The sequence below is a fragment of the Dermochelys coriacea genome, chromosome 4, assembly GCF_009764565.3.
Source record: "Dermochelys coriacea isolate rDerCor1 chromosome 4, rDerCor1.pri.v4, whole genome shotgun sequence".
NCBI lineage: Eukaryota > Metazoa > Chordata > Testudines > Dermochelyidae > Dermochelys > Dermochelys coriacea.
Genome location: NC_050071.1, coordinates 375,722 through 387,669, shown reverse-complemented (window position 1 = coordinate 387,669; position 11,948 = coordinate 375,722). Strand labels below are relative to the sequence as shown.

At 45.0% G+C, this 11,948-nt stretch overlaps 1 protein-coding gene and 1 long non-coding RNA gene across 8 annotated transcripts in view; one reads left to right on the top strand and one right to left on the bottom strand.

Moving 5' to 3' along the window:
- The window catches only part of LOC119854952 (butyrophilin subfamily 3 member A3-like), a 43,408-nt gene that overhangs the window by 2,236 nt on the left and 29,224 nt on the right, over positions 1–11,948 (bottom strand). For 5 of the 7 annotated variants that reach the window (XM_043514007.1, XM_043514011.1, XM_038400242.2 and 2 more), the window contains 4 exons: positions 1,243–1,275; positions 1,113–1,145; positions 295–315; positions 174–200 (listed from right to left, as the gene is read on the bottom strand). In XM_043514007.1, coding sequence (XP_043369942.1) covers positions 174–200; positions 295–315; positions 1,113–1,145; positions 1,243–1,275 — 114 coding nt within the window. The remainder of the gene's footprint in view (positions 1–173; positions 201–294; positions 316–1,112; positions 1,146–1,242; positions 1,276–11,948) is intronic. The other 2 variants (XM_043514008.1, XM_043514012.1) reach the window with 1 other exon arrangement.
- LOC122460090 lies at positions 1,018–11,449 on the top strand. Its single transcript, XR_006281163.1, has 2 exons — positions 1,018–1,298; positions 9,227–11,449. It is a non-coding gene; the product is annotated as an uncharacterized LOC122460090 (long non-coding RNA).

The window sequence follows — 11,948 nt, the reverse complement described above, 5'->3', positions numbered from 1 at the left end:
GCTCGGGACTCCATAGTTAAGTGTGAGCATTTGTTTTATGTAAGTAAACTGGGGACGAATCTGACATTTTCATTCACCATACTGCTCTTTTCCTGTGACTTTGGGCATTTGTGCATTTGCTGGGCAGCAGAGTGGTGCAGGGGGTCTGACATTAAAATACCAGCTTCACTTACCTGCATTTTTGCTGACTTTACTCCAGCCTGAAATCAAACATACCAAGAGGTGAGCACTCCCCGGAGCACGGACTGCCGGCATAGGACACAATGTCATATGGGGTGGGGGAAAGGCACTTACCAAGTTCAGCCAGGGATTTCTCTGCAAACAGAGAGACATGGGTATGCAGTCAGTTCTACAACAGCTCCTGGGTTAGGGAATGTGCCTTTAAAGGCACTTTGCCCTCTCCACTGTGCTCTCTGCTGCCCTCTTTCCGCCCAGGTCTCCTGGCCTGAGCTGCATCCTCATAGAGCTCTTAGTAGCTTTGGGCACTGTCGATTACACCCCCCTTCTTGACATCTGACCCTCGCTGGGCTCTCATGGCCCTGCCCTAGCTGGGCTCACCTGTGGTGTAGTGTCCACATGCCCCATGTGCCAGGCAGCTTGGTGAGGGGCTAGGCCCTGATAACATGGAAGTGAGGGTTTAATGAGCTAACCCTTGGTCCTGGACACTGGATCTCAGCTCATGGGCCCAGCAACATTAGCTGGTTCCTTCTCACTGAGTTTGTGCCTCAAGGTGTCAGAGAGTGCTAGGAGACTTTGGGACTGCGCTGAGCTCCTGTTTCCAGGGCATCAGGATCCCACCCCCCACCCCTCCATTCCTTTAAATTCAGTAGCAAAAAGGTACATGGGTCCAGGCAGACCCACCAGTTTTGGATATGGACATTCTCCTGTGTGCAGATTTTAAAGGAGGAGACTAAAATTAGGCTTATGATGGAAACTGAGCAGCAACCTTATCTATGGAGCAGTTACCCCACTCTATGATTAGTCAGAGCTCCCCGTCCGCTTGATTCCCACAGCCTCTCCTAACAGATAGTGCAGAGACAAAAGCCAAAGTCTGTCTGACTAGGTACAGTGAGAGAAAATTGTTCAAGCCTCCAGAGAGCCCAGACATTTACCTCTCTCGTTCTCCAGCTCAGCTCGCAGAATATCTGGAAGAGAAAAGGAAGAAAGAGGTGAGGTTTCATCTTGTTGTATTAACTGGGTTATTCCTACTGTTATTTCAGGGAACTTGTCCCAGGAACTTACCTCTCTCTTTCTCCAGTTCAGAGTGCAGATTTTCTACAGAAAGAAGAGTGAAAGAGGTGAGATTCCGGGGGGCAATGGTCCCCTCTAATACTAGCAAAGAGCTGTCATTTTACAGAAAATCATAGAATCATAGAATCATAGAATATCAGGGTTGGAAGGGACCCCAGAAGGTCATCTAGTCCAACCCCCTGCTCAAAGCAGGACCAAGTCCCAGTTAAATCATCCTAGCCAGGGCTTTGTCAAGCCTGACCTTAAAAACCTCTAAGGAAGGAGATTCTACCACCTCCCTAGGTAACGCATTCCAGTGTTTCACCACCCTCTTAGTGAAAAAGTTTTTCCTAATATCCAATCTAAACCTCCCCCATTGCAACTTGAGACCATTACTCCTCATTCTGTCATCTGCTACCATTGAGAACAGTCTAGAGCCATCCTCTTTGAAACCCCCTTTCAGGTAGTTGAAAGCAGCTATCAAATCCCCCCTCATTCTTCTCTTCTGCAGACTAAACAATCCCAGCTCCCTCAGCCTCTCCTCATAAGTCATGTGCTCTAGACCCCTAATCATTTTTGTTGCCCTTCGCTGTACTCTTTCCAATTTATCCACATCCTTCTTGTAGTGTGGGGCCCAAAACTGGACACAGTACTCCAGATGAGGCCTCACCAGTGTCGAATAGAGGGGAACGATCACGTCCCTCGATCTGCTCACTATGCCCCTACTTATACATCCCAAAATGCCATTGGCCTTCTTGGCAACAAGGGCACACTGCTGACTCATATCCAGCTTCTCGTCCACTGTCACCCCTAGGTCCTTTTCCGCAGAACTGCTGCCGAGCCATTCGGTCCCTAGTCTGTAGCGGTGCATTGGATTCTTCCATCCTAAGTGCAGGACCCTGCACTTATCCTTATTGAACCTCATTAGATTTCTTTTGGCCCAATCTTCCAATTTGTCTAGGTCCTTCTGTATCCTATCCCTCCCCTCCAGCGTATCTACCACTCCTCCCAGTTTAGTATCATCCGCAAATTTGCTGAGAGTGCAATCCACACCATCCTCTAGATCATTCATTCAATTCATTCTCAAATCATAGATTCACAGAGTTTAAGGCCAGAAGGGTTGTACTCTGACTTCCTGTACATCACAGACCTTAGACACTCACTCAGTCACCGCTCAGTCACCGCTGTACCAGGCCTAAGGTTACAACTTAGTCATGGGTATTTTTAGAGAAAGTTGGGAACAGGTCATGGGCAATAAACAAAATTCACCACCTGTGACCAATTCATGATTTATACTATAAGTACTCCTAAGTAAATCTTAGCGGGGCTGCTGCTGGAGGGGGGGCAGGGCCAGTGGCACCAGCTGCCAGGGGCCACTGAGCAGAAGCTGCTTCAGCCGCCCGAGGGACCACTGCTCAGGCGGTCTCTGGGGCCAGCCCCACCGGCTGCTGGTCAGGTGGTCTCTGGGGCCAGCTAGCCTAGGCCACTCCAGCGGTGGCTGGCAGTCAGTGCAGCTGGCTATGGGGCTGTCTGAACAACTGGCTGACCTCATTTGAAAAAAGACATTGAAAACTTGGAAAGGATGCAGAAAAAAGCCACAAAAATTATTTGAGGGCTGGAAAAAATGCCTGACAGTGAAAGACTGACTTGTAAGAATGGGATTATTCACACATTTAAAGTTTAACAAATTTATTTGAGCATAAGCTTTCGTGAGCTACAGCTCACTTCATCAATTCACTTCAACTCACTTCATCTTTTTTGCGAATACAGACTAACACGGCTGCTACTCTGAAACCACACTTAAAGTTAAGCCTGTATCTAGCTGAATTGGGGCCCTGAGCTCTCTGGGCCTCAGTTCCCTGAGTGTAAAATGGGATAAGAAAGGGTTACTCACCTTGTGCAGTAACTGCAGTTCTTCAAGGTGTGTGTTACTCCATGCTATGTGTATTCACACCCCTGCGCCTCACATCAGAGATTTTAGGCAGCAATTTCTGTTCGGCCCACACATACACTCTCCCCATCTCGTGCTCTGCATTAGGTCAATATAGCGCTGTGCAGACAAACTGCCCCCAGTTCCTTCTCTACCACAGAGCTCATAGGTAAGAGCTCCAAAACAGAGGGGAAGGGGGGCAAGTAGTGGAGCACCCATAGGGACACATCTCAAAGAACCGCAGTTACGGCACCCGGTGAGTAACCCTTCCTCCTTCTTTCAGTGGTGTCTTGGCGACTCTGCAGCAGTACCCGTAATGGAGGGGTGGGGTTTCAGAGTCGAGTCTAGTACTGAGCATCAGACATTGGAATAAAATATAGCAGAGGATGCAAGGGTGCCGGAACTGGGGGGATCAAGGGGTCAGGCCCTCCCCCCCACTTTTTGCCAGCTGTAAAGGCAAGTGACAGTGCGGGGAGAGGAGTAAGCAGCAGGCGGGGTCTTGGGGGGAAGAGGGTGTGATGCTGGGGTTTTGGGGGAAGGGTTGGTGCAAGGTCAGGGGCTTGGGGAGAAGAGGTAGTGTGAGGACAGGGCTTTGGGGGCAATGGGTGGCGTGAGCACAGGAAGAAAGGGCAGGGGCGGGGCCTCAGGTGGGGCATGGCACGTGGGGTGCAGTCACAGTTCAGGTGCCTGTGGGCCCATTACACACTTTTAAAGTGCTTCTGCTGAGTTGGGGGTGACTGCATGATGTTCAGCAAATGTGTGAGCAGATGTCCACGTTTCTGCTCTGCACATGTGTGTGATTGGAACATTCTTGAGTAAGGCTGTGTAAGTGGAGAGAGTTCTCCTGGAGTGAGTTTGAACCATATAGGAAGGTTGAATGCCATAAGTGTGATAGCAATGGATAATGCAGTCAGATATCCATCTAGACAGTCTTTGTTTAGAGATTGAGGATCCCTTAGATCTGTCTGCAATGGAGAGAAGTAGTCTGCGAGATTTCCTGAAGGGCTTAATCCTCACCAAATAAAAGGACTCTCCTGACATTGAGAGTATGTAGTGTCACCTCCCTTTTGTCCTAGTGTGGTTTTGGAAAGAAAGTGCGGAGATGGATAAACTGGTTTATGCGGAAGTGTGAAGATATTTTCAGTAGGAATGTGGGGTACAGTCATAATGTAACCTTATCTTCGAAAACAATTGTAAACAGGGGGTATACCAATAGAACCCCTATCTCTCCCACTCGCCATGCAGACATAATGACCACTAGGATTGTAGTTTTCATAGAGAGGTGTAGAAGAGAGCAGGAGGCCATGGGTTCGAAGGGAAGTCTTGTAAGAAACTGAAGGACGTGGTTGAGGTCCCATGACAGTGTAGAACATCTGATTGCGAAGACTGCAAAGAGCTACAAAAGGATCTCACAAAACTGGGTGACTGGGCAACAAAATGGCAGATTAAATTTAATGTTGATAAATGCAAAGTAATGCACATTGGAAAACATAATCCTAACTATACATGTACAATGATGGGGTCTAAATTAGCTGTTGCCACTCAAGAAAGAGATCTTGGAGTCATTGTGGATAGTTTTCTGAAATCATCCAGCAGCAATCAAAAAACCAAAAAGAATGCTGGGAATCATCAAGAAGGGGATAGATAATCAGACAGAAAATATCATAATGCCTCTATATAAATCCCTAGTACACCCACACCTTGAATACTGTGTGCAGATGTGGTTGCCCCATCTCAAAAAAAGATATCTTGGAATTGGAAAAGGTTCAGAAAAGGGCAACAAAAATGGTTAGGGGTACGGAACTGCTTCCGTATGAGGAGAGATTAATAAGACTGGGACTTTTCATCTTGGAAATGAGGTGACTAAGGGGGAATATGATAGAGGTCTATAAAATCATGAGTGGTATAGAGAAAGTAAATAAGGAAGTGTTATTTACTCCTTCTCATAATACAAGAACAAGGAGCCACCAAATGAAATTAATAGGTAGCAGGTTTAAAACAAACACAAGAAAGTATTTTTTCACGCAACGCACTGTCAACCTCTGAAACTCCTTACCAGAGGGTGTTGTGAAGGCCAAGACTATAACGGGGTTCAAAAGGGAGCTAGATAGATTCATAGCGGCTAGATCCATCAACAGATTCATAGATACTAAGGTCAGAAGGGACCATTCTGATCATCTAGTCCGACCTCCTGCACAGCACAGGCCACAGAATCTCACCCACCCACTCCTACGAAAAACCTCACCTATGTCTGAGCTATTGAAGTCCTCAAATCATGGTTTAAAGACTTCAAGGAGCAGAGAAGCCTCCCTCAAGTCACCCATGCCCCATGCTACAGAGGAAGGCGAAAAACCTCCAGGGCCTCTCCAATCTGCCCTGGAGGAAATTTCCTTCCTGACCCCAACTATGGCGATCAGCTAAACCCTGAACATATGGGCAAGATTCACCAGTCAGATACTACAGAAAATTCTTTCCTGGGTAACTCAGATCCCATTCATCTAATATCCCATCTCAGGGGATTAGTTCTATTTACCCTGAATATTTAAAGATCAATTACTTACCAAAATCCCATTATCCCATCATACCATCTCCTCCATAAACTTATCAAGTAGAATCTTAAAACCAGATAGATCTTTTGCCCCCACTGCTTCCCTTGGAAGGTTATTCCAAAACTTCACTCCTCTGATGGTTAAAAACCTTCGTCTGATTTCAAGTCTAAACTTCCTGGTGGCCAGTTTATACCCATTTGTTCTTGTGACCACATTGGTGCTGAGCTCAAATAATTCCTCTCCCTCTCCTATATTTATCCCTCTGATATATTTATAGAGAGCAATCATATCTCCCCTCAACCTTCTTTTAGTTAGGCTAAACAAGCCAAGCTCCTTAAGTCTCCTTTCATAAGACAAGTTTTCCATTCCTCGGATCATCCTAGTAGACCTTCTCTGTACCTGCTCCAGTTTGAATTCATCCTTTTTAAACATGGGAGACCAGAACTGCACACAGTATTCCAAGTGAGGTCTCACCAGTGCCTTGTATAATGGTACTAAAACTTCCTTATCCCTACTGGAAATACCTCTCCTGATGCATCCCAAAACCGCATTAGCTTTTTTCACAGCCATATCACATTGGCAGCTCATAGTCATCCTATGATCAACCAATACTCCAAGGTCCTTCTCCTCTTGTGTTACTTCTAATTGATGCGTCCCCAATTTATAACTAAAATTCTTGTTATTAATCCCTAAATGCATAACCTTATACTTCTCACTATTAAATTTCATCCTATTACTATTACTCCAGTTTACAAGGTCATCCAGATCCTTCTGTATAATATCCCGATCCTTCTCTGAATTGGCAATACCTCCCAGCTTTGTATCATCTGCAAACTTTATTAACATACTCCCACTTTTTGTGCCAAGGTCAGTAATAAAAAGATTAAATAAGATTGGTCCCAAAACTGATCCCTGAGGAATTCCACTGTTAACCTCCCTCCAACCTGACAGTTCGCCTTTCAGTAGGACCCGTTGCAGTCTCCCCTTTAACCAATTCCTTATCCAACTTTTGATGTTCATATTGATCCCCATCTTCTCCAATTTAACTAATAATGCACCATGTGGCACGGTATCAAATGCCTTACTGAAATCTAGGTAAATTAGATCCACTGCATTTCCTTTATCTAAAAAATCTGTTACTTTTTCAAAAAAGGAGATTAGGTTGGTTTGGCACGATCTACCTTTTGTAAAACCATGTTGTATTTTGTCCCATTTACCATTGACTTCAATGTCCTTAACTAATTTCTCTTTCAAAATTTTTTCCAGGACCTTGCATACTAAAGATGTCAAACTAACTGGCCTGTAGTTAGCTGGATCACTTTTTTTTCCTTTCTTAAAAATAGGAACTATATTAGCAATTCTCCAATCATTCGGTACTATTCCTGAGTTTACAGATTCATTAAAAATTCTTGCTAATGGGCTTGCAATTTCAGGTGCCAATTCCATTAATATTCTTGAATGAAGATTATCTGGGCCCCTCGATTTAGTCCCATTAAGCTGTTTTAGTTTCGCTTCTACCTCAGATATGGTAATATCTACCTCCATATCCTCATTCCCATTTGTCATGCTACCATTATCCCTAAGATCCTCTTTAGCCTTATTAAAGACTGAGGCAAAGTATTTGTTTAGATATTGGGCCATGCCTAGATTATCCTTAACCTCCACTCCATCCTCAATGTTAAGCGGCCCCACTTCTTCTTTCTTAGTTTTCTTCTTATTTATATGGCTATAGAACCTTTTACTATTGGTTTTAATTCCCTTTGCAAGGTCCAACTCTACTCGACTTTTAGCCTGTCTCACTTTATCCCTACATGTTCTGACCTCAATAAGGTAGCTTTCCTTGCTGATCCCTCCCATCTTCCACTCCCTGTATGCTTTCTGCTTCTTCTTAATCACCTCTCTAAGATGCTTGCTCATCCAGCTTGGTCTACAACTCCTGCCTATGAATTTTTTCCCCTTTCTTGGGATACAGGCTTCCGATAGCTTCTGCAGCTTTGATTTAAAGTAATCCCAGGCCTCCTCTACCTTTAGATCCATAAGTTCTTCAGGCCAATCCACTTCCCTAACTAATTTCCTTAATTTTTGAAAGTCAGCCCTTTTGAAATCAAAAACTCTAGTTGCAGATTTATTTTTGTTAATCCTTCCATTTAGTTTGAACTGAATTAGCTCATGATCACTTGAGCCAAGATTGTCCCCTACAACCATTTCTTCTATGAGGTCCTCGCTACTCACCAAAATTAAATCTAAAATGGCATCCCCTCTTGTCGGTTCAGCAACTACTTGATGAAGGAATCCATCAGCTATCGCATCTAGGAAATTCTGTCTTTCCTAAACAGCACATACCCTTCAATACCTGTATTCCAGTCATCAATAGCTATTAGCCAGGATGGGCAGGAATGGTGTCCCTAGCCTCTGTTTGCTAGAAGCTGGGATTGGATGACAGGGCATGGATCACTTGAGGATAACCTGTCTGTTCATTCCCTTTGGGGCACCTGCCATTGGCCACTGTCAGAGGACAGGATACTGGGCTTGATGGACCTTTGGTCTGACCCAGTACGACCGTTCTTATGCTCTTATGTTCACACCAACATCTCAGCAGTTCACCACTTGGGCACACAGAACACTCCTGCAGACACTCTCAGCAGGAGCTTTTCCCAGGATCACAAATGAGAAATAGACGTTTCCATTTTTCACAGCATATTTCTACATTGGGGAGTCCCAGAGATAGACTTATTCACCACAGCCAGAAAGAAGAAGTGCTCCCAGTTCTGCTCCGGAGCTGCACTCTGGGTGCAGACAATGAAAGTGGTCTTGTCCCAGAGTGAATACTAGAAACCTTCTGTGGATCGCGATATGGAAGTAAGCATCTTGTAGGTCAGGGGTCGAGAACCAGTCCCCATGGTCCAGAGATGAGATTATTGCTGCCAAAGTAACCTTCTTGAAGCGTTGTATCTTTACAAATCGTTGAATGATCTTAGATCCAGAATGTGTCTCCAATCACCATTCTTTTTCAGTATCTGGAAGTACTTGGAGTTGAAGCCCTTCCCTCTGTGTTGAGTAGGAACTGATTCTACAGCACCTAGGTTCAGAAGATAGCTTGTTTCCTGATGTAAAAGCTGCTCATAAGAAGGGTTCCTGAGGAGGGTCGGAGGTGGGGAAGCGGTAGGCAGGAGTGAGGGAGGTAAAATGGATTGAATATCTTGTGGAGATAATCTCCAAAACCCACTTGGTCCCAGTTTTCATGAAAAAGAGTAAGGCAGTTGCCAAAGTAGTGGTGATGTTTGTGTTTTTGTAGCAAATTAAAATGGGGGCGGTAACTCGGGGCATCAAACAACACATCAAAAATTGTGCATAGATGTAGATGGCTGTGATGTTGATGACTGTGGGGCAGTTGATCTTCGCTTTTGTATTCATTGTGTTTTCTGTTGGGGTTCATAATGCCTGTGGGGAGGAGAAAATTGATCAGGCCAGGATCTCTGTGTCATCTGTGATTTATTATATCTTCCTTTTTGTGCAGGTGCATAAATTCCCAGTGAATGCAAAGTGGCTCTAGAGTCTTTTAGTATGTGGAGGGATTCATCCATTTTCTCTTCAAATAGTTTGGATCCTTCAAATGGAAGGTCCTCCACAGTAGACTGGACTTTCCTTGGAAAGCCAGAAAGGTGAAGCCAGGAAGCTCCGCATGCCCACTGCTGTTGAGATGAAGCAGGCAGCTGTGTCAGCGGTGTTTAGAGAGGGGCCTGCAACAATGTCCTTGCAAGAAGCGGACCCTCAGTAGTGATCACCTGAAACTAATGGGAGATGGTCAATGAAGGCGTTTAATGTAGAATAATTGATATGGTTGTATTTTGCCATAAGAGCTTGGTAATTAGCAATCTTAAATTGCAGGGTCACCTAAGAATATGATTTTCAAGTTGTTTTAAGTTCTGTCATAGGGTGTAGATTTAGCATGGTGCTGTTTGCCACGTTCATTTACAGCATCGATTACAAGGGAGTTTGGGAATGGGTGGGAAAATAAAAAATCTGAGTCTTCAGAGGGAACATAATATTTGTATCCGCTCTCTTGCATGTGGGATCTACTGTGCCACCTAGTCTTTGCTGGGTCCAGCAATACCCTGTTAATAGTGAGTGCAATACAGGAGGATGATGAAGTGTGTAGGATGTCGAGCAGCTTGTGTTGCAACACCTTGACTTCTTCCAGTGGAATTTGTAGAGAATCCACTTCCTCTCTTGATGAAGTCTTCAAATGGTTTGAAGTCATTTGCCAAAGTTGGTGGTGGAGGCATAATAGCTTCATCCGGAGAGGATGAAGAGATGTTAGTCACTGGAGTAATCCCTTTGTCTAATCTCACTGCCTGTTCTTCTCCTGTGGATCAGGAGATCTAGACAGAGAAGCAGTAGGAGATTGCCTTCTCCTATCCTGATGAGCAACAGTAGTGGCCCTCAAGAATTGGAGTCTATAGGCCAGTAGGGCCACTGAGGTGGTGCAAAGGGCATTCATGGGTGCACCCAAGGATGTTCATACCAACTGTGTGGTCATGTCTCTCATAGTGGTAAGCTGGTTCTGCAGAGGTTTCTGGGTGATTCGCTCCCTGGTAGTGGGACAGAGAGCCTTCCAAGGAGACTGAGGAGAATTTGTCATCCTCCTCCTCATCGTCACTTGGAAGAGGTGGAGCTGTCATGGATTCTGTGGGAGACTCCATTGATACTGCATATATGTCTGGGCACTGAGATGTGGTCAGTACCAAGAATGTGTCAGTGCTGAACCGGGACGACTCAGGCATCTCTGAAACCAGCAAGTCTTTAGGAAAATGAAATTCCTGTGATACCAAAATAGCAGGTGGCATCACTGAGGTAAGCTCAGTGGCTCATGTAAAAGGAGCTGACAGTAGCGGGAGTCTTTTGCACTCTGATAAATGGCCAGTAGTGTTGTTCTGGTCTTCTGAAGAGCCGAAGTACTTGGTATTGAGGCCCTAAAGCACTCTATCGGAGATGAGCTAGAGGAGCTGGTTCTCTCTCTACCATCCCTTTCCCCCAAGTGGCACCAAACTCCATAGCCTGTGCTCTTTGGGTTTTTAGGCTTACTGGTGGTACCAGTAGCTGAGAAGCCAGTCGTCTCATGGGTATCCAGTTGTAGATCAGTCAGTACCAAGGTGGTTGATCTTGTTAGGAATCATTTCTTTGTGGTAAATTCTCTACCCAATGACTTGTAGCCTGCTTTTTTGTGGCTTTTTGAGAGGAATCCAAACATTTCCTCTTCCAAGCTGCCACAGAGTGTTGAGCCGAGGAAGTAGATGGAATCGGCCATTTTGGAGACTGTTGTACAGGGGTGGGGGGGAGGGTTGTCCCAGCGCCAGGGTCAGAGGCCAATCCCAGTGAACTTTCCATTATTAGTAGTCATAGTTTTAGTTAAAGGTTATTCCTAGCTTTTAATTTCAGGCAGAAAGTACACTCTTAAGGCACGTGTGACTCTCTAAGACAGCAAATGCAGTGGGAATGTACATCACTGACTGGAATTGGTTCACGGCAGGAGAAACAACACTTAAACCTGGAAGAGCCAGGCATACCCTGTCCAGGTTTCACTTCCCCAGAGGGAGGAGGCAAGAAAGAACTAAGGACAGGGAGTTCGCTAGTCTTATAACAAAATAAAGAGGGGGGATTACTTTATTGTTCTTTTTTTTTTGAAAATAAAAAAAAGGAAACAGAAGGGGAGTATGAACACTAACTGACTGAAATGCAATGAATGAACACTAATAACTCAAAACAGAAAGTCAAATATAGATGAGGTATTCTCAAATAGGAGGCTGCTGAGGTTCTGTCTCAGGTCAAGGCGGTTGAGAGGGAGCTGAGGGCAGTTTGCCTGTGCAATGCTCTATAGCCCTAATGCAGGGCATAAGACAGGGACAGCATCTGTGGGGGCTGAATAGACACTGCTACCTAAAATCTCCGATCTGTGGCATGGGGGGCACAAATACACCTTCAGTGAAGTACCCACAGGACACTACTCGAAGAAGAATGATACTTCCTTCCTCCCACCCTTTGTCTTATCGATTTAGCTCTTCAGGCCTTGTGTCATGTGTCTGTGCACGGTCTAGCACAACGGGGCCTCCAGTTCTATTGTAACATCACCAATAATAATAATAATAATGATGTAATTCTGCTCAACTCACGAAAGGGCAAACCGGAGAGATTAGAAAATACGGAGAGGTGCAGAGACCTTTCTTCCTGCTGACAGTAAA